Here is a 19,191-nt window from a genome sequence, read left to right on the forward strand (position 1 = left end):
TGACAGGAGCTGGTGACATCCCGTGCAGCAGCAGGACCCACCACGGCCACATGCCTCCCAGCAGCCAGTGCACAGCGGCTGGCCCTGCCCTGCAGGGCTCTGCAGCACCCTGGGGGGCAGCCCCACAAGCCCCAAGCTGCCCTACAGCCAGCAAGGACAGCCAGGACCAAGTGGGCCAAACTGGGAAGGACCCTTGGGAGTCTCCCATCCCAGAGGAGGCAATGTCAAACAGAGACACGCTTGGGCACCGACCCCCTCCCCATCTCCAAGCTCTTACCGATCCCCTCCATGAAGGCGGGGTAGAGTCTGTCAGTGAGGAGGGGCTCGGGCAGCTCGCGGAAGTACAGCTTCAGCGTGCCGGCAATGGCATTGATGTCCATGTCACTCAGCATGACCAAGATGTCCTTGTTATCTGTCCAGAGAGCATCCACATGTGACGCCTCCTGTGCCTCCTTCCCCTCTGGATCTCAACCCCCCTCATCACCCCAGCTATCCGGGCAGACTGCTGGCCGGAGGGCAGGGAGCACCGCTGGGTCCACAGCCCTGTTTAGCCAGGCTGGGGCTGGGAAGAGCCGAGCGGTTCCTGCCTGGCCAGGCAACGGGACGTGGAACAATTTGCAAATCCATTTGCAATGTTGGCCTGACTCAGTGTCTCCCAGGAGCCAGCCAGGCGCGGCAGCAGCTCAGAGACACCAAAGCACAAACAAGGCTGGGACCTCTGGGCATTTGCTTCCCCAGCTACACCCTCCTCCTCACCCCCAGCCCCTTCCTGGGCACACTGGCACGTTTCGCACACATGCAGTACAACAACCAGACCCTGGGCTTGCAGGGCAGGGGACCCGGGGGGTCTCAGTGCCTGTGAACTCTCCTAGGGGAACAGGACTCGAAGGGTGGCCACCCCCCAGGTCACTCACTTGCATCAAAGACAGCTTTCAATGCCTGGATGTCAGTGGCTACACCAGAGATCCTGTAGATGCCGACCTCTTCGATGCCCCTCTTCTCCACCTCCTCGATGCACTGGCGCACGATGTAAGGCACCTTGGAGCGCTCGCGTCTGGCTCGGAAAGCAGAGCTGTGAGCAAAGATTCCCGGGGGACCCCCCAGCGGCCAGCCCAGCCCGACAGACCCTGGGCCAGGGGCAGGATGGGCATGCCAGGTGGGAAGGATGGGACTGGCGAAAGAACGGGCAAGTCCCCAGCAGAAAGCAAAAGCTAAGCTCTGCTGGGCGCAAGGGGACATGGTGCAAGGACGGAGAAGGGGACATGGTGCAACCCCCCCCACCCAATGGGACCAGAGCAGAACAGCCTCCCCCGGCCCTGCATGTACTTTGTCACGACGCTGATTTTGACCCCAAAGACGCCGGTCTGCTTTTTGGATGGGGTCCTCTTCAGGCTCATGTCTCTGCTCGTGAACTTCATGGAGAACTCCACCTTGATCTGCAGGAGACGGGGTGAGTCCCAGCAGCCCGGCCCCGGCCCGTCACCTCCACATGGCATGAAGGCACGGCACAGCTCCAGGGAAAGGGCTGCCGTTAAAGTGAGGGGCTGTGGGTCCCCGCAACCCCACTTACCCCGTTCATCTCAATCACATCCATGTGCCAGTTCTTGGTCTGCACAGCCTGTGGGTCCAGCTGCGAGGAGAGATGGTGCATGAGCTCCACAGAGACGAAGCCCCATGCCAGTCCCACTGCTGCCCAGCCCGGCAGCCCCCAAAGCCCCCGACCCACAGATGGTGTGGGGCACGGGACGTGCTTCCCTGGCACCGTGCTGCCCAGGGCAGGAGGATGGAGAGGGGAAGCTCTGAGGTCCCTCTGGCCGTGCCCCAAAGCCAGGTGGGCTCAGCCTGCCCACCCTGCCCACCCCGACCCCCTGCGAGGCAGTGCTTTTAACCCACACCCGAGCAGCAAGAAATTTCTAAGAAATAGGACTATTTCTGGTGGCAGATTGATGAAACAGAACTAGGGCAGCGTTTTCCATGCAGAAAAACAACATCTCCCCATAGCCAAGGCTATTTATAACCCCTGGGAATGACGGGCTCTGCTATTTCTGGCTTAGGGGCTAGCAGGGGACTCGGTGACGCTTCTCCAGTGCCCAGCCACCATGGCGAGGTGCTGGCATTCCCAAGGCCCTGGCACACGCCGTGATGGGCGCTGGGCCCCAGGGCTGAGCAGAGGAGGGTGCAGTTGCCTTTTGGGGCTTTTCAGTCCCCAGCTGGTGGTATCGATCTGGCCCCATCGATCCTTGTAATACACAGGGCGGGCGGGCAGTGCGGCAGAGCCCGGCACTAATGTCCCCTTGGGGAAGGGGATGGGATGTGGGAGCTGGTGGGGGGTGGCGGGGGCTCCCAGGGCCACACGCATGCAGCTGTCAGGCTTGTGCCAAGGATGTGGGGTCACCCCTGAAGGACACAGGAGTTTCCTACAGCTGCTGGGTTGGAAGATGCTCCAAGCGAATGCAAAGATGTCCAGAGTCACTGCTCCCACCACGGAGCTGCCATTCCCCAGCTCCAGCCTCTGGCTCCCCGTGAAGCCACTGCATGTCATGATGGAGAGGACTGTGGGGTCCCTCATGTCTATTCTTGCACAGAAGCCCCCATGCTCCCGAGGACAGGCTCAGGCTGCCCTGGCTCTCGGCGCAGACCCAGCACTGTGGCATTGCCCCATGGCCAGCACAGTGCCACCGTGAGCCCGAGCAGCTCCTCAGTGGCCGCGGTGCCGCGGGAAACGCTGTGGTCTCCAGCACAGCCCCGGAATGGCTCGGGACATGGAGTCCTCCCTGGCACTCCAGCTCGGCACACGGGAGAGCCCAGCGAGCGCCACGCCACCTCCTCCCCGCCAGCCCTGCGGCTGCTGGGAACGGCAGCGGGGGGAGCGGGAGGAGGAGGAGGAAGGCTGCAGCTGCCCTGGGCTCCCGTGGGGCCCTGCAGCACGTCTGTACACCAGGATCACAAGGCTGCCGCCAATCTCAGCCCTGCGGCTCCAACTCCCCCGTGTTCCCCCCTCAGTGCCAGATCCCCCTGTGACGCTGTCATGCACCCACCATGGCCAACGCCAACCCAACACCGCCTGTCCTGTCAGGTTTTCAGCCCTTTTCCCTGCACAGCACCATCCTTCTCATGGCAGCATCCAACCCTGCGAGCCCCAGGCAGCGGCAGCAAAGCCCTTCGCCCCCCCAGCTGGGTCAGGAGCTGTGGGCCTCCCTGCTCTGCCGTGCGTGTTTAATTGCATCCACCACATATGCCTTCCCCATCCCCATCCCCGTCCCCCAGGTCCCCTTGGCTCCAATGGCCCTGGCAGCTCACATCTGGAAGGGCTTTAGCAGGGCTCTGAAGAAAGCTTTAATAAAAGCCAGGTTGGCTGCTGCCAGCGCCATGGACCTTACCACGAGCATGCCACCTCCCCGCAGCCATTAGCCCCCAGTCAGGCAGAACTGTCCCCATCCAACTCCCCGCTGCAGCCAGCACAGCCCCGAATTTGGGCTACTTCAGCTGGTACCACCAGCACGAGCTCCCTTGCAGCTGGAGCAGGTCCCTGTGTGCCTGTGACCCGTGGGGCACTGACTGTGACCTGTCCCCAGCGCTCCTCCAGCCCTGCCCACGGGCACCCACCGCCACGCTGCCCGCTCCCCACAGGAAGCAAAGCCACAGCTGATGCTTCATCTCCAGGCGTGGGACAACAGACGGGAGCATCCACCCACAGAGCCAGAGGCTGCTCCTGCCCACGCAGCACTGGCAAACACCCCATCTCTGCTACCACCACCATCTCCTTCTCCTCCAAAGGGAGCTGCCTTGCTCCAGCACAACACGGGGATGTCCTGGGCAGGTGGGGAACTTACGGCCTGGGAGCTCTGGGGAACAGCCTCTGTGTCAGTGCTGTGCAGGATGGCACAAGTGACATGCTGCTGTCCCCGATGTCAGCTCCTCTTTGGCAGATTGGCTGGCTTCAGACACCAGCCTGTGCCTGGGGAAACTGCCCAGCCAGGTCACCAGCACCTCTCCGGGCTGCTCCCTCCCGTGTCTCAGGTGGTGTCCATGCCCAGAGCATCCCTGCGGTGCCACTCTCATCCAACACCCCCTGCTCTGGGCCACAGGGATGTGCCATCAGCCTGTTTTCCCAAATTATCCAAAGGTATTTGCTTGTAGGACAGGGCCGCAGGTTGCAGAGGACAAGGCAGCAGCATGGCAGGCAAGTGCGTCCTGGGGAGGCTCCGGTGGCAGAGGGACCCCCCAGTCCTGCTGCGCTTCCCCCCTGCAGCCCCTGCCTGCAGCTTGTCTTGTGCACAGGATGACTGTGGACTTTGAGGGGATGAGGTCACATCCTTGGATTTTGTCCTCAAGACACCTCCAGGCTGTGGGTACAGCTCCTGTGCAGATAGCGGCAGCTGAAACAGACCCCAGCAGTGCTGGGTCCCCAGGGCTCCAGGTGAGGAACTGGGATGGCTCCAGACCCTCATGGAGGGTCTCCAGGGCCCTGAGCATCGGGATGCTGTGGCAGGGCAGGGGCTGCCAGGCCGGACATGTCCCTTCCTTGTGCCTCACGCCCATGAGATCACTCAGCCATCAGCCTGATCAGGAGCAAACTGGTGACTCAGCCAGTGAGGCCATCACCACGGCCCCGGGGAGCAGGATCCCGGGGGAGCTGCTACAACCAGGGTTGCTTCCCATCAGCGTGGCACCCACGGACACCGCAGCCTGGCCTCCCGTGGCCACCCTGGCTCCAGCGACCAGCTGCCCCCACCAGACCTCCATGCCAGCCATTCCCTCCCCAGGGAACAGGCGGCCCCTGAGCTACTCCATGCCATGGGGGCAGAGCAGCCCCCACAACAGCAAATGCTGCCGGCAGCAAAGCACAGCTCCCCCCCAAAAAAGCAGCAATACACAGCTGAGAGTGACCTGAGAAGCAGCAGGCACCCACAGCATGCCAGGACCTGGCACAGACCTGCTGGGGCCACATCCAGCTCCTGCAGCCCCAGCGCGTCCCAGCTGGCAGCAGGCAGGGAAGCTGGCGGCTGCGCTGGCGACACGTGGGGGCTGGGAAGTGAAACCCCCTCATGTTTTGCCCCAGCAACAGCCAGCAGCAGCCGCTGAGCAGCCTCCCCGCACAGCCCTCACTGCCCCTTAATCCCCTCTGCAGGAGCAGTGGTGGCGGCACAGAATCGAGGTTAATGCCGCTGCGTCACAGGCAGCCCCGCCGCCGAGCGAACCGAACCCCAGCCCCGCCGCCGAGTGAACCCCAGCCACGGCTGAGCAAACCCCCACTTCCACCGCCGAGCAAACCGAACCCCAGCCCCACCGCTGAGCGAACTGAACCCCAGCCCCCCCACCACCAAACCGGACCCCCACAGGCCCAGGCAGCTCCTGCCCACAGTCGCAGCTGAGCCCTGAGCCAGCAGCTCCCCACCCAGGGGAACCCCACGGAGGGAAACCCCCAGAGCCCCCCCGCTCCGGCCATGAGATCGCAGGGGCTTTGGGACAGCCTGCAATGGTGCTGTGCCCCCTCCCTTGTCACCTCTGCTGCCCACCCCTGCCCTCCGTCCTCCCGCAGACATGGGCAGCGCTGGCTGATGTGGCTGCGACACGGCTGCGAGCTGGGGGAAGCCTGGGGGGGACCCGGGGTGGGGGGTTGAAAAACAAGCAAGAGAGGGTACGCAGACACCCCAAAGCCCAGCCCCGGCCAGCCTGCAAGCATCGCTGCCTCCTGGGTGCACACTGGGGCCAGGCAGGGGGGTCCCTGCCCTCTCTCTACAGGACCCCCAAGTGCAAACAGCTCGGTGCCCCCCAGCCCCACAGCAGGAGAGGGAAGGAGGAAAACAAACACCTCACAGGCCACTAACTGCTTCTGAGAGCTCCCAAAGCACCCAAGCAGCCTTCCTGCTCCGTGCACATACCCCACAGCCCTCTCCCCACAAGTAACACAGCCCCCCACATCACAGCCTTCCCCGCCCCCCCCCCCCCCCGGCAAAAGCCACAGTCACCACGTTCAGCAGAGGCCAGCGACATTGCAAAACTGTGCCAGAGACCATTCGGTGCCCACCACCATCCCCGCCAGCCGTGTCCCCCCCTGCACCCCGAGAGGTACCTTCTGGCGGAGCAGCTTGCTGCGCACCCTGCCCCAGAGGCGGGCGCCCGTGTTGGGGGGACGCTTGCCCTCGGGCTCCTCCACGCCGTGCTCCGGCCGCTCGCCCGCGGGGCTGGGGCTGCCGTCCGGCTGCACCAGCACCTCCATCAGCGCGGTGACCCCTTCGGCTGGAGGCGAGGCTGGCCCGGGCTGGCTCAGCACAGCACCTGCATCCCTGGGCGGGGGGTCAGCGGTGGCCGGGGCGGCAGGGACCAGCCAGGGGAGCCCGGCTAGGGCGGCGGAGAGGCCAGCGGCCAGGGCTCATCTTCAGGGTGTGAGCCAGGCGGAGAGGCAGCTCGGCAGCCCCAAAAGCCTCCCTCCCTCCCTCTGCGAGGAAGTGACTCAAAGGCAGCCCCCCCCCGGCGGCCCCCACGCGTTTAACTCTCGCCCTGCCGCCTGCCACCGCTGGGGAAGGCTGGAGGGGCTGCCCGGGCTCCCCACCGTCCTTAGCCACTGTCACCCATCATCCGTTCCGCGCCCCGGGAGGCATCGTCACCGTTGGCCGCAGCATCCCCGGCTCCGCGGAGGGGCCAGGCTGGCTCTCCCACGCTCAACGAGGGGCAAGGGGATGGGACTTTTGGGGTCTCCTGTCAGGCCTAGGGACTGGTGGGGACCCCCCTGTGCCCTCTCATGCCCTTCAGCCCCGCTGCTGGGGGGGATGCGGTGGGGCAGGGCTGCCGGGCAGGGGGATGGGGTGCAGGCAGGGCTTGCCCCTCGCCCCAGCCCTGGAAGGGTCCCTGCCTGCTGCACCTCCTGACAGGCAGGGACATGGCGAGGTGCAGGCTTGGGGGGGACTTCCACTGCCCCCCAGTCCAACCCTCAGAAGCCCCCTGAGTCCACATGCATCACCCTATGGATTCCTGCAGGTCTGGGGAGCCCCAACACCACAAGTCACCCCTTCTAGAGCCTCCACCAGCCCAGAGAGGGGGACAGACAGATGGGCAGCTATTCCCTGTGGGTACAGCAGGCACCATGCCCATGACAACACAGGCTCTACTTCAACAGCCACATACCCCCTAACGCATCAAACAGGGGCTGCTCCATTCTGCCCCATCAACCCGAGACCCCCTTCATGCACCCGCTGCCTGTCTCCTTGCCTGCCCCAGGGCAAGGGGGCCAGACCCAGCCTCTCCCCTCTGCCATGTGGGCACAAGTGCTTGTAGCCTGCTCTGCCCACACACAGTACCTGTCTGCCACCCTGTCACAGCACCAGACACCCCTGCCAAGTGGACACAACCCAGCTGCTGGGAGTGACTGCGACAGCTCAGAGCAGGACTGAGCCCCCCACGGGGACATAAGCCCCCTCTGTACCATGTTCTCCCCACAGGGACATGGTATATCTACTTACTCACAGCATGTCCCAGCCTGGGAACTGCACGCAAAATGGGGTTAACAACAACAAAACAGGGTTAATGCCAACGAGCAGCCACAGCCGAGCCACCAAGCAGTCAATGGCATGGCTGGACCCACAAAGCACAGGGTATCCACCCTCCACCAGCCATGGGGACGGGGCTTGGGGTAGGTGTCTGATGCTCACCACGGTGCAGACCCCTCGGGGCTCATTGCCAGGATGCTCAAGAGGAGACTGGTGCCAACCCCAGCCCCTCCATGGACCCACCTACGTCCTCTGTGCTGACAGGACATGACTCCCACCTATGGCACCTCTGCAGCCTCGTGAGGCCCCCGCTGCTCCCCGCAGAGGGGCTGTAGCATCCCCCTCGCATGCTGACCCACTCCCGCCAGCCTGTGATGCCGTTAAGCTGCTTTTGTGGCTGACGCACGTGCCTGGGCCATCAGATTAGAGCTGGGCAGTGGGCACAGCACTGGCTGCAGGGGCAGTTTGGCCATCCTGGCACCCCCACACACACCACAGGCCTTTGCCAAGCTGCTGATGCCTGTGTGGTCCATATCTCCTGCTCCTGCTGCTAAGTGGAACCAGCAGCAACTCATGATGAGCCCAGGGACCAGCCAGGGTAAGGACCATCCAGGGCGGCATCTATGCCCCAACAGCTCAGGGCAGCAGGCAAGGGGCCTGGGCAAGCGCTGGGGCTTGGCAACCCACAGCCCCACGAGCAGCGCTGTCTGGAGCTGTGCTGCCCCATCCCTGCCCCACCATCCACCCACTCCCAGGCCAGGGGCCGAGCTGTGGCTCTGGGTGACGGCAGGACAGCCTTAACCCTGACACCGCTCCGTCCAGCCAGGACCTCCTTGGGATAAGCAGCCCCAGGGCTTCTTTCTCTCTCTTTTTTCCTCCACAACTTTCACACGGCGGGGACGAGCTGTGCTGTCCCCGTCCCGACCCCTGCATCTCCCAGCGTGACTCATGTTTGTTGACCCGGGCTATTTCCGAAAGCACAGCTGGACTGATCCCCTCGGGGCTTGGAGCCCCTTCCTTGCCCCAGCCCTCCCGCTTGGCCCAGTGCCACCCCCACACCGCCGTTTCCCAGGGGAGAGCACAACAGATGGGTGATTTCAGGTACGAACAAGCCGCTGACAAAGCCGAGCCCCCGCTCCCATCCTGCACGCCCGGTGCGGTGCTGTCCCCCCCGCAGTGTCCCCTTCCCAGCAGCATTTCCATGCTGCTCCCTGCTCCCCTGGGACCTGCCCTCAGCCACTTTCCCACGGAGCGGGCAGCACGCCAGGCCCTTTGAAGTGGCCTTGGGTTGAGAGCTGTGTCCCAGGCGTGACACTGTCCCCAGCACAGCAGGGAAGGTAGCTGAATTGGGGGTCACCCCCTGGAAAACGCAGGGGTACCCCCCACCCCGAACCACTCCCCACTGCCCTGGGCCTCCCTGCAGCCTGGCCATGGTGGGTGCTGGGGGGATGTGGGGGCTGGGGGCTGCCTGCCCCCCTCCCCCCATCGTCCCAGTCCTCCTCACCTGGGAGCACCTCAGGGCAGCCCAGGCCTCCATCCTCCCTGCCTGGCAACCACCAATCACAGGCAGCTCAGCCGTTGCCCTGGAAACCCCTGTTGCCATAACAGCCGCTGATGGAGGCACAGGGGAGGCAGATGGTGGCAGAAGGGGACAGCCACAGCTGGCGGGGAGGGGCAGGGGGTGCATGCTCAGAGACCCTCCCTGGGGCGGGTGCCGACCCCCTCCCCACAGCCCCCAGGGCTGTAGCACAGAAGGGCTGGACGCACATCTGGGGAGTGGCTGCTGGCTTTGCCACCTCCACAGGACCCCCTCTCACTTTGTCCCACCTCCTCCTGCAGCTGCTGTGCTCCAGGACCATCAGCCACATGCCTACTGCCCACCCACCTCACTGCCTTCAACCCGGAGCCCCAGTCCCTGTACCCCACTCCCCAAAACGGAGCTGCCTGCCCATGCTGCTAAGCATCCCACCCCAGGCATCACTCCAGAGCAACCCTCCCACCCAGGTGCTTGGCCCCAAGAGTTCACCATCAGGTGATAAGATGCACAAAAGCCCCAGCCATACCTGGATCTGCCCCTTGCCCATGATCTTGTCTACAATTTCGTTGTTGTCCTTGTTGAGCTTGGTCTTGTCGTAGCACTTCTCATAGCAGAGGATGCGCAGGGACTGGGAGCCCTCCAGCTCGATCTCAAACTCCTGGGCACGGAAGGAGGGTGGCTCAGCCCCAGCACCCCAGAGCAGCTTCAAAACTGCGGCTAGAAGGGGACAAGGGGCACAGTCCCATCCCTGTGTCCCACTCTCACCTCATTCCACTGTGGCTCGGTGGTGTCCCGGAAAACCCTGGTCTTGGCTTTGCTAACGAAGTAGCCGAAGGAGTCCACCTCCAGCGTGCAGTAAAGGTCTGGGGGAGCAAACACCGCTCAGCACCCCAGGAACATCCCTACTGGCTCCTGGGGGACCACTGTGGGCAGAGCATGCTGGACCCCAGCTCCTCTGATCACACCGGCCCCTCCAAGCAAGGGTGGGCACCCACACTTACTGGCAGACTGCTTGAAGCCCTTGGCAGAGTGGACGATGACGTGCAGGAACCCGTATAGCCCGGGGGACTCGTCGTCTGCAGCAGGGAGAGCAGAGGTTGTGTCAGGGCTCAGCTGCTGACTCCTGCGCCCTGGCCATCCCCGAGGCAGCCTTTGCCATAGTGAGAGCTAGGTGCCTGCGGTGACACCCCAATGTCCCCAAACCCCTGGAGAGCTATTCCTAAGGTCTGGAAGAGGACACGCATCCCCTGCTGCCCATTATCCCTGCCGGACATCCCGAGCTCTCCTGCTGCTGGACCGCCCTGGGGGAGGTTCCCAGGGGGGCTGGCTGGGTCTCAGCCTGGGGCCACCCTGGTACTGCCCAGCCCGTGGGGGTGCTGGAGAGACCCCCAAAGCAGCCCTATGTTGCAGCTGGGATGGCACTGCCTGGGAGCCCGACTCTGCTCCGGCAGTGCCACCTGGTGGGTAGCTGTCCCCCCGCACAGCCAGGGACCCTGCTCCAGCCAGGGGACCCCTCAGCACCATCACAGCATCATCCAGAGGCAAAAAGGGACCTGCCAGCCCAGCGGATACTCACCGTCCTTATTGCTGGTGACCGGGATGTTGTGGACGGTGCGTAGCTTGAAGCAGGATCCCGTGAGCACCTGCAGCTCCACCGAGCTCAGGACAAAGGCTTGGAGGTCTGGGAGAGGACATGAGAGGAGCTTCAGAGGGACACAGCCAGCACTGGCCATGGGGACCAGAGAGCAGTGGGCTGCAATCCTGTGGGACCTCCTTATGGCCCCTGGGGGGGCCAGGAGCCCCAGGAGAGCCTCAGCAGCCCCAAACTTACCCTTTTTCTGCAGTCTCTGAATGGCTTCCCTCCACTCAGACCTCTCGTAGTCGGACGACAGCAGGAAGAGGTAGCTCTGTAAAAGAGAGGGCAATGCAGCAGGCTGGGTGCAGGCAGGGCTGAGCCTGGCTCCCTGCCCACCCTCCTCACCTTCCCGTTGCGGTTGTGGATGCGGAAGGGGATGGCAGGCGAGTTGAGGAGCAGCCAGAATTCATTCTCAAACATCTTCTTCTTGAGACGCTCAATGGCCCGGCTCTGGCCCTTGTTGGCTTTCTGCAGGGGGGGAGCAGACAGGAGCTTTCACAGGCACCACTGGCTCCCGTGTCCCAACCCTTACCCCAAGGAAGGCACCCACCCCGGCAGCAGGTCCCACACCCTCCTCTCACCTCCTTCTGCACCTCGCTCTTGATGGCCGAGATCTTCATCTTCATGTCCTCCAGCTCATGGTCGGGAATGACGTGGACCTGCGGGCAGTGCTCCGATTCCTCCGGCGAGGGGAACACCAGGTCGGCCAGGGGCACGTACCACTTGCAGTCATACTGCTGGTGCTTCCTGCAGCCGGGGCACGGGCACTGAGCGATGCCTGACCCCATTCCCAGCATCCCCCAGCCCGCTGGAGGATGGGGAGGTTGGGATGCATTCTCCCCACGCCCAGTGCCCTCCTTACCCCACCGCTGTCTTCTTCAGCTTGGCACAAAGCAGCACGTCGGTGAAGAGGAAAACGTGCCGCAGCTTCCGTGAGCCCTCCGACAGCTCCACCAAGAAGCCATCCTTGACAAGCTGCCGGGTCTGCGGGGCACCAGGGCTGGCATGAGAGCGGGCAGGGAGCAAAGGCCAACAAACCAAAGGGCATGGATGCTCCTGTCCCTCTCCACGGCTCAGCCACCAGGAGCATGGGAAGGTCCATGTCCTCTGGGTGCTATTTGGATTCCCATATGCTCAGTAGGGTGCCAGCAAGACCAGGTAGAGCCCCAACCTTGCACCCAGGACTGCGTCTAGAGGAAATCCTCTATCTCCTGGCCCAGCACCATGGGGCTCTTCAGGGTAGAGACACCAGCCAGGGGCTGGCAGAGGGCTCAGCCCTCACCCTCTGCCCAGGCACTGCCGACCCCCCTGGCTCACCTCGCCCTTGGGGGTGGTGACCGCTGTCCTCCGGGGATCGATGTCCTCATTGATGCTGGAGAGGAAGTTCTGCGAGATGCGGAGGGCATCCTGGAGCAGCGGGTAGTCAGGGTGGTCAGCAGGGGTGTGTTTCAGGAGGTCCTGGAAGGGGACAGGCAGAGGTGAGTGGCCAGAGGGCACTGCCCTGCCTGCAGCGACCCCCCCAGCAGCATTCCCCACAGCTGCGGGTCCCCAGGAGCAATGGAGACAGAGCCCCCCCGCCCCCGGGACTGGTGTCACACTCACGTGCAGAACAAGGGTGCTCCGCGTCACGCGGTCAATGGGTTTGTACAGCAGCGCTGAGGGGAGAGAGGAGGTGTCAGCAGCCAGCCAGGGCCCTGGTCCCTCTCCCACCCATGAGAGCCAGCAGCACATCCCACAGGGGCAAGCAGGGGAGACCAGATGCCCAGAGACCCCCCAGGTCTGCACAGAGCCCTGGACAAGTGTCTGGGGTCCATTCTGCACGGAGCCAGCGACGGCTGGACAATCGCGTTACTGCCAAGAGCAGCAGTGAGCCAAGGTTCAATGCGGCAGCGCCGTGCTCTGCTGCGCCAGGAGCCGGAGGAACCACGGCCTGGCAGAGCCCAGTGCTGGCAGCTGCCTGACGTGCACCTTGATTTTGGAGCTGCACCCAAGAGGTTTCACCAGCAGTAGAAGTGCCTGCAGGGTCCCCACTGGGGTGCCAAGCCTGGACAGCTGCCATATGGCACTTCCCACATGGCACCCTGCTCCAGCCATTGCCCTGCATCGGCAAGGTCCGTCCCTGTCCCAGGACAGGGCACCATGGGGGCACCAACACAGCCACCATGTCCTCCTGCCCTCTGCTGCCACGGGTCACGGGTGGCAAAGCCAGAGGAGCCACCATAAACATCGTGCTGTCCTGACTGCAGGACGTCCCCACCATGACTGTGCCAGCATGTCCCCCTCAGGGATGAAGGACCTCCCCGCACATGGTGCGGGCACCAGCACCACCAGCTTGCCGTGCGGTGGCTGCAGAACAGAAGAGCTACTCATCCCCCCAGCAGCGTTTTCAGTTTCCCTTTTGGCTCACCGGCATGTTCAGTCCCTGCCCTGCTCTCACCGGCCTCTGCCACCCCCCGGGACACCCTGCACTTCCCCTCTGGCAGCCAGCCCTGGGTGCAAGGGGAACCCAGGCTGCTCCAGCAGCAGCAGCAAAACACACACCTACAGAGAACGCAGGGGCCAAGGCACGGTCCCAGCACCGCTGTCCTGTGTTCCCTCCCCACGGTGCCCCACAACTGCACACGAGGCTCTGTCCAGGGCAATGGGGCAGAGCTGCCCCACACACAGGGCACAGACACCCCCTTTCTCCTGCCACGCACCCTCCCACCAGGAAAGAACCCCGGGGGCTCATCAGAAGCACATTTCACCCCAAGCAGCCTCCTCCACAGTTCTTTGGGCAGGCAAAGGCACAGAGCACATCCACAGTGCTGCTCCCCATGGCCAGCTGCTCACACAGCTCCCCGGGCTGCTTACAGCCAGGCTGATGCCTCTGGGTTTTCCCTTCACTTCAGAGCACTTCCCCAAACTGCCAGGGCCAAGTAGGGCCGGGCATTCAGGCCAGGGGAGAGGAGGGATAGGTGCCACCACCCTGTGCCATGAGCCACAGGGGGCTCCCATCCCCTTCCCCCAGAAGGTGCTGCCTTGTGGAGCCGGGTCCTGAGAGAGGGACCCTTGTCCTGGCAGAGGGTCTCTGCTCGGGAGGCGAGGATGCATGGCTAGACCCCGAACTGGAGGCTGCATCACCCATGACTCCACGCCAGCGAGTAAAATCAGAGCCCCGCTCCATGCGGCAGCCAGGGAGAGCCCTGCTCTAGGACGGAGGGGGGCAGGCAGGGTGTCCCCCCGCTTTCTCCCACCCTAGACACACGGGGAGGATGGACCCTCCTGCTACCATCGCTACAGGCACATGCAAAGCACCAGGGAGCCCCGGGAGGGGATAGCCCAGCACAAGGGAGGAGCACTGGGCTCCTCGCTGGCCAGCGCCGCTCCGCCAGCCTGGGACCCCCACGCAGGCAGCACGGGGGCAGGCAGGCAGGGACACCCGGTGCCTCTCCTGCCCAGCCACGGAGATGGACGTTCCAGCCCCAAGACACTCACAGCCTCCGGCAAGCAAACGGGGATCCCTCCCTACCGCTGTCCCCGCAGCACAGCCCAGGCACAGGGGGTCCCCCTGCCTGCCCCAGCCCCTCGATGTCCCTCCACCGGCACGAGCACCTGCCCAGCAGGGAAGGCGAGCGCGTGGCCGCGTGTGCCGGAGCCAAGATGATTCAATAAAGCCTGGAACAAAGACGCTCCCAACTTCAGGCTGCAGAGCACGACGCAGCCCCCACCCCCCAGCAAGGACAGCCAGCCCCGGGCCAGTGTCCCCGCAGCGTGGCTCCCCACCCCACCGGCACCTGAATTCGGAGCCGCCCCCCTCGCCCCCCTCGCCTCACCGTAGGTGCAGTTACAGCAGAGTCGGACGACGACGAGGATTTCCATGGCAGCCCCGTCTCCACGCAGCCATCTCTGCCACCCCGCGCCAGCTCAGCCCGGCTGCGGCACGGCATCGGCCCCTCAGCACAGCTCTCGGCGCAGCCGGCGGGCGGGGATGAGGGGGGTGGGCAGGGGGTGGGGGGCTCCTGCACGCCCCCAGCATCCTCAAGAGCTGTGTCCCCCCTCTCCTCACTGGCTCGGCACACGGGAACACAAAGGGCTCCGCTCGCGGGAGCCGCTCAGTAATTCATCCACGCCAGACCCGCGCACAGACAAAAGGCTGCGTCCCCCTCCCCACGCCCGCGCCTGCCGTACCCTCCATGGTGACAGACGTGTGGCTCTCCTTCGAGTCCTTGGGGCCCTTCACCTTCAGCTCCTAGGGAGGGAAAGGCCCATCAGAGCAGCCCAAGGGGGGCTGGGGGTGTGTGGTCATTGCTCAAGGTCATGGGCTCCCCCCCACCCTTCCTGCCCCCTGATACCTGCCCCCAGCCCCAGCCTGGCCACGCTGGAGGCCACACATGGGTGCTGGGGTGGAGGTGTGGACTGTACGGGATGCTGCCTGGCCGGGAGCAGCTCTGGCTGTGCCCAGCTGTCAGGACACGGTGAGCCCATGGGGTACCTTGGAGCAGGACCCCCAGCCCTATAGCAGCCCCACTGAGCTAAGAGCCCTGTTACAGAAGGGGCTGGAGGGAGCAGGGGGCCAGGCTGCAGCCACGGAGGTCCCTGTTTCTATAGGGAAGCCAGGCACAGAGATGCAGCCAGCAGGAGATGAGCCACAGGTGCCCAGCACCCAGCACCCATGCTCACTGGATGGGGCGAGAGGGTGCTGGGCATCCCAGAAATGACAGCAGTGGGGACTGAGCCTGACCTGAGCTTGCACAAGGTGGGGGGCAAAGCCCTACAATAGTCAGAGAGCATGACCCTCCCCCACAGCCACTGATGTCCCTGCCCCCAGGACAGTCCTCAGGGTAGGGGGAGTACCTCTGTGGGGCAGACAGGGGTGGCTCAGCCACGGGGATGGCATTCTCTGCCGTGTGCCGGGACAGCCTGGCCATGGCCCCCCAGCCCAGCTTACCTCCGAGATTTTCTGGAACTGGTAGTTGCTCTGGCTGCACTTCTCCGCCGTCTCCAGTGCGATTTTGTAGTTATCCACAAAAGCCTTGTAGACCCCCAGCTGGCTGGCCTGTGGGGAGTGGGGGTTAGCCAGGCACCCAGCGCGATGCTGAAGCCCCCCCTTACAGCGTGAGCAGCCAGGCAGCCACCGAGGGGACACTGCCCAGCGCTGTCCCCTCCCGGCGGGACACTGCCAGATCACAGCCAGCTGCAGGGCCACACGCTTGGCTCCGCAGGGAGAGCCTTCGCCTGGGCAGGATGGTGGGGGTCCTGCCCAGCCCTGTACCCCCACAAACCTCTGAAATCCAGCAAAGAGGTAACAAGTGCCTGGGCAGCAAAGGCTGAAGCTACAGTCACTTCCCAGCACCCTTCAACCTGCCCTCTCCTCCTTCCCTCCCCAGCATGGCCATGGCACCCACGGGCACAGCCCCGGCACCCACGGGCACAGCCCCTGCCCCCACTGCAAGTTCAAAGCTGTGGCAGGACCCAGAGCGTGACCCTGGGGAGCCACTGCCGCAGCACCCACAGGTAGTGAAGAGGCAGCGACCTCCTGCCTCTCCCCAGTGGGCCACCCACCCGAATGCCTGGGCTCTTGCCAGCCCCACGGTGACACCACACCACACACCTCCAACCGAAATCTCACCACAGTTGCACCCAGGACCCGCCAGCTGTGGGCATCCCCACTGCGGAGAGGGGCACTGGGGCTACACTAACTCCCATCCCAGGACTGGAGGGCTCTGGCAGGCAGCAGCAACTGCTGCAGGGAGGGATGCAACCAGTCGCATGGCCACCAGTGAGCACGTGGCAGGGCGTGAGCTGAGCCATGCCCCGGGGCTGAGCCCTGCAGCGTGATGCTCCATCTCCCTGGCCCTCCTCTTCCAAGCGGAGCAAGCCCCAGGGAAGATGCATACCAGCTTCTGGAAGAGGTGGCCCATGGTGACATTGCTGTCCCACTGCTGCACTTTTGGGCACAGGCTGTCGTAGAACTCCTTGTGGATCTCATAGATGTCCTGAATCTTGTAGAAAATTGTCTCGATCTGCTGGAGGGTGAGGACAGGCTGTGATGTAGTGGCCGTGGCCTTCAGTGGCTTCATAGGCTGCCAAAGGAGGAGAAGGGAAAGTGAGACAAGGGCTGGGAGGAGAAGCTGGGGATGAAGGGGATCTGAGCCAGCAGCGAGGGTTGTCTGGGACGTGTCCTGGCCAGCAGATGGATCAAGGGGCCATTCCCAGTTTGTGCATCCCTGCAGACTTCCCCATGGTGGTGGTAACCCCTGTGTTGTGCAACAGCGTCTCCACCACAAGGGCTAGCAACTCCACAAGAGGAAGCAGGGCTATAAATACCTCCCTGTCAGGCACACTGGTGGCAGGGGGAAGCAAGATGGGGGCTGATGGGCCAGAGCAAGGCTGGCTCCAGTGTGGCTTCTGCAGCTTTGCTTCTGCCCAGGTGGCGTCTGGGCCAGGCCTGCCTGGGGGAGGCTGCCCAGGAAGAAATTACGCCACCCACCCACCCACCCACCTACCCATCCAACCACCTGCCCACTCATCCCTCTATCCATCCATCCATCCACCTACCCATCCACCCACCCACCTTCCCACCCATCCCTGCTGGGGACATCCCTGGAGGGGGTGTCTGGTCTGGGGGCTTAGCTCACCAACAACAGGGCCTCCAGCTGGTTGATGTAGATCTCCTCACTGGCCAGGAAACCGGAGAGCACGAGCTTCCGCATCTCCAGGCCTTTGCCAGCATCTCGCTCGCCCTGTGCAACACAGCAAGGAGCCTGTCTGAGCCAGCAAGCGGCATGGGAGGAGACCCCTCATGCCACCAGCCCACCCCTGGCATCCCCACATGGGTGGGAAGCTCTGTGGCAAGGGCTGGGCATATGCCCACTTGGCAGCACAGCCAGGCTGGAGCCAGCTGGGAAGCCACTGGCTGCACTGGCTTTGCTCCCCTCCCTGCTCCTGCCTGGCCAGGAGCCCGGCACTGCTGGCAGCCCTCCAGGGTGGTGCACAGCACGGCAGGACTCTCCCAGGGCAGAGTCCAGAGGCGCCCGGTGAAATCATGCCCGGCAGTGGATGGTGCTGCCACGTGGTCCAGCACCACCCTTTTCCCCAGCTGAGGCTTTCCTGGGAAAGTGCAACCCCATCAGTCGCTGCCTGGTGGCACCGGGGCAGGTCCCGGGCTGTGTGGGTACCCGCTGCCACGCCAGCAGCTGGCAGTTCAGCCCGTGCCCAGGTCTGCTGCAGCACCAACGCTCCGGTGGCATGACCCTTGTGGCTTGGAGATGGGTGATGCATGACTGGACTGGGGGGCTCTGGGACCCTCAGCAAGGCTCTGCCAGCACCCCGGCACAGGCACGCCAGCCCCGGGACTGCCTTGAATGCACAGGATGCCTCAGCCTCCCCCCTTAAAAAAAAAATCACACCCAGGAACCAGGGTTTGCCACCCAGACAGCAGCCAGGCAGAGCCACGGGGACATCGGTTGCTCCAAGCAATGTGCCATTTGGGATGGTTTGGGGAGGATGTTGGTCCTGCCTCACCCCTGCGCATGCTGCTGGCCCCTGCCAGCCCTGGCCACTGTGCTGGGGTCCTGGCAGCTACAGACACCCAGAGGGGCACAGCCCCATGGCTGCGGATCAGCATCTCCCTGTCCCACTCTGGCATCCACCAGCCAGCCCTGGGGGCTGCTGTGCCAACTGGGGTGCCCACCCCATGGCTCCCTGCCAGGCTGCACCATAAAGGCTGGGTCATGGTGACTGGTGTAGCACTGGTGTGTGCAGGGGGGGTCACTTTTGTGTGCTGGGAGCTTGTAGGCTCTTTGCCACCGATTAGTCATGGGCTCTTCCTGCTTCCCCCAGCCTGGGCCCTGTGTTGGAGCTGGGGAGATAAAGGGCCCATCCACGCCTCGGGCCCACAGCACCCCACAGGGATGATGCCAGCTGGACCCCCAGCACCCAGAGCAGCAAATCTAGAACAGGGTCTGGTGGCTGCCCCATGCAGGAGCTGGGGACCAGAGCCCTCCTCCAGTCCTGTGCCAGCTCCCTGGGGGCACCCAGGCGGCCCCGGCAGGAGAAGGGGGTCGCGGTGTGCCTGCCAGCACAGGGGTCCCCCCAGGGCCACCCCCAGCACCAGGGTCTGGTCCCGTTTAGGGGTTGCTGGTGGTCATGCGGCAGGGCAGTGGCAGAGCGTGGTCCAGCCCCTTCCTGAGCATCAGGCGCGGGCTCTGCTGAGCCACACAGCCCCCCCCCAGCAGCACACGTGGCCCCCACTCCCCCCCAGGAGCAAAGCTGGCTGCTCACCTCACTCTGTGCAAGCACCCACTGAATCCTTTGCACCCGATGACTAGCACAGCCCTGCCCCGTGCCCCCCAGTTGCCGGCTGCCCCGGGGGAGTGGTGGGGCTGAGGTGATGTTCCCGCTGCCCCTACAGCTCTGCCCCCCACAGCACCCGCTGCACCGACCAGGAGCTGCCCCGAGACCTGGGCATCACAAGCACCAGCAAGACATCCCTTGTCCCCCCCACCCACCGCCCAGCGCGGGAGCGGGGTGCCCCCGCCGCCCAC

At 64.3% G+C, this 19,191-nt stretch overlaps 1 protein-coding gene across 4 annotated transcripts in view; it reads right to left on the minus strand.

The window, feature by feature from the left end:
- The window catches only part of ABR (ABR activator of RhoGEF and GTPase), a 41,262-nt gene that overhangs the window by 4,582 nt on the left and 17,489 nt on the right, over nt 1–19,191 (minus strand). For 3 of the 4 annotated variants that reach the window (XM_056341738.1, XM_056341745.1, XM_056341750.1), the window contains 18 exons: nt 17,284–17,388; nt 16,543–16,728; nt 15,594–15,701; nt 14,834–14,894; nt 12,266–12,318; nt 11,981–12,121; nt 11,526–11,647; nt 11,245–11,410; nt 11,009–11,131; nt 10,859–10,934; nt 10,604–10,708; nt 10,029–10,103; nt 9,793–9,890; nt 9,554–9,685; nt 1,571–1,630; nt 1,327–1,436; nt 915–1,054; nt 278–412 (listed from right to left, as the gene is read on the minus strand). In XM_056341738.1, the coding sequence (XP_056197713.1) occupies nt 278–412; nt 915–1,054; nt 1,327–1,436; nt 1,571–1,630; nt 9,554–9,685; nt 9,793–9,890; nt 10,029–10,103; nt 10,604–10,708; nt 10,859–10,934; nt 11,009–11,131; nt 11,245–11,410; nt 11,526–11,647; nt 11,981–12,121; nt 12,266–12,318; nt 14,834–14,894; nt 15,594–15,701; nt 16,543–16,728; nt 17,284–17,388 (1,996 nt within the window). Of the gene's footprint in view, nt 1–277; nt 413–914; nt 1,055–1,326; nt 1,437–1,570; nt 1,631–6,076; nt 6,425–9,553; nt 9,686–9,792; nt 9,891–10,028; nt 10,104–10,603; nt 10,709–10,858; nt 10,935–11,008; nt 11,132–11,244; nt 11,411–11,525; nt 11,648–11,980; nt 12,122–12,265; nt 12,319–14,833; nt 14,895–15,593; nt 15,702–16,542; nt 16,729–17,283; nt 17,389–19,191 lie in introns of those variants that run through there. The other variant, XM_056341756.1, reaches the window with a different exon arrangement.

This window comes from Falco biarmicus, chromosome 1, assembly GCF_023638135.1.
Source record: "Falco biarmicus isolate bFalBia1 chromosome 1, bFalBia1.pri, whole genome shotgun sequence".
NCBI classification, from domain to species: Eukaryota; Metazoa; Chordata; class Aves; order Falconiformes; family Falconidae; genus Falco; species Falco biarmicus.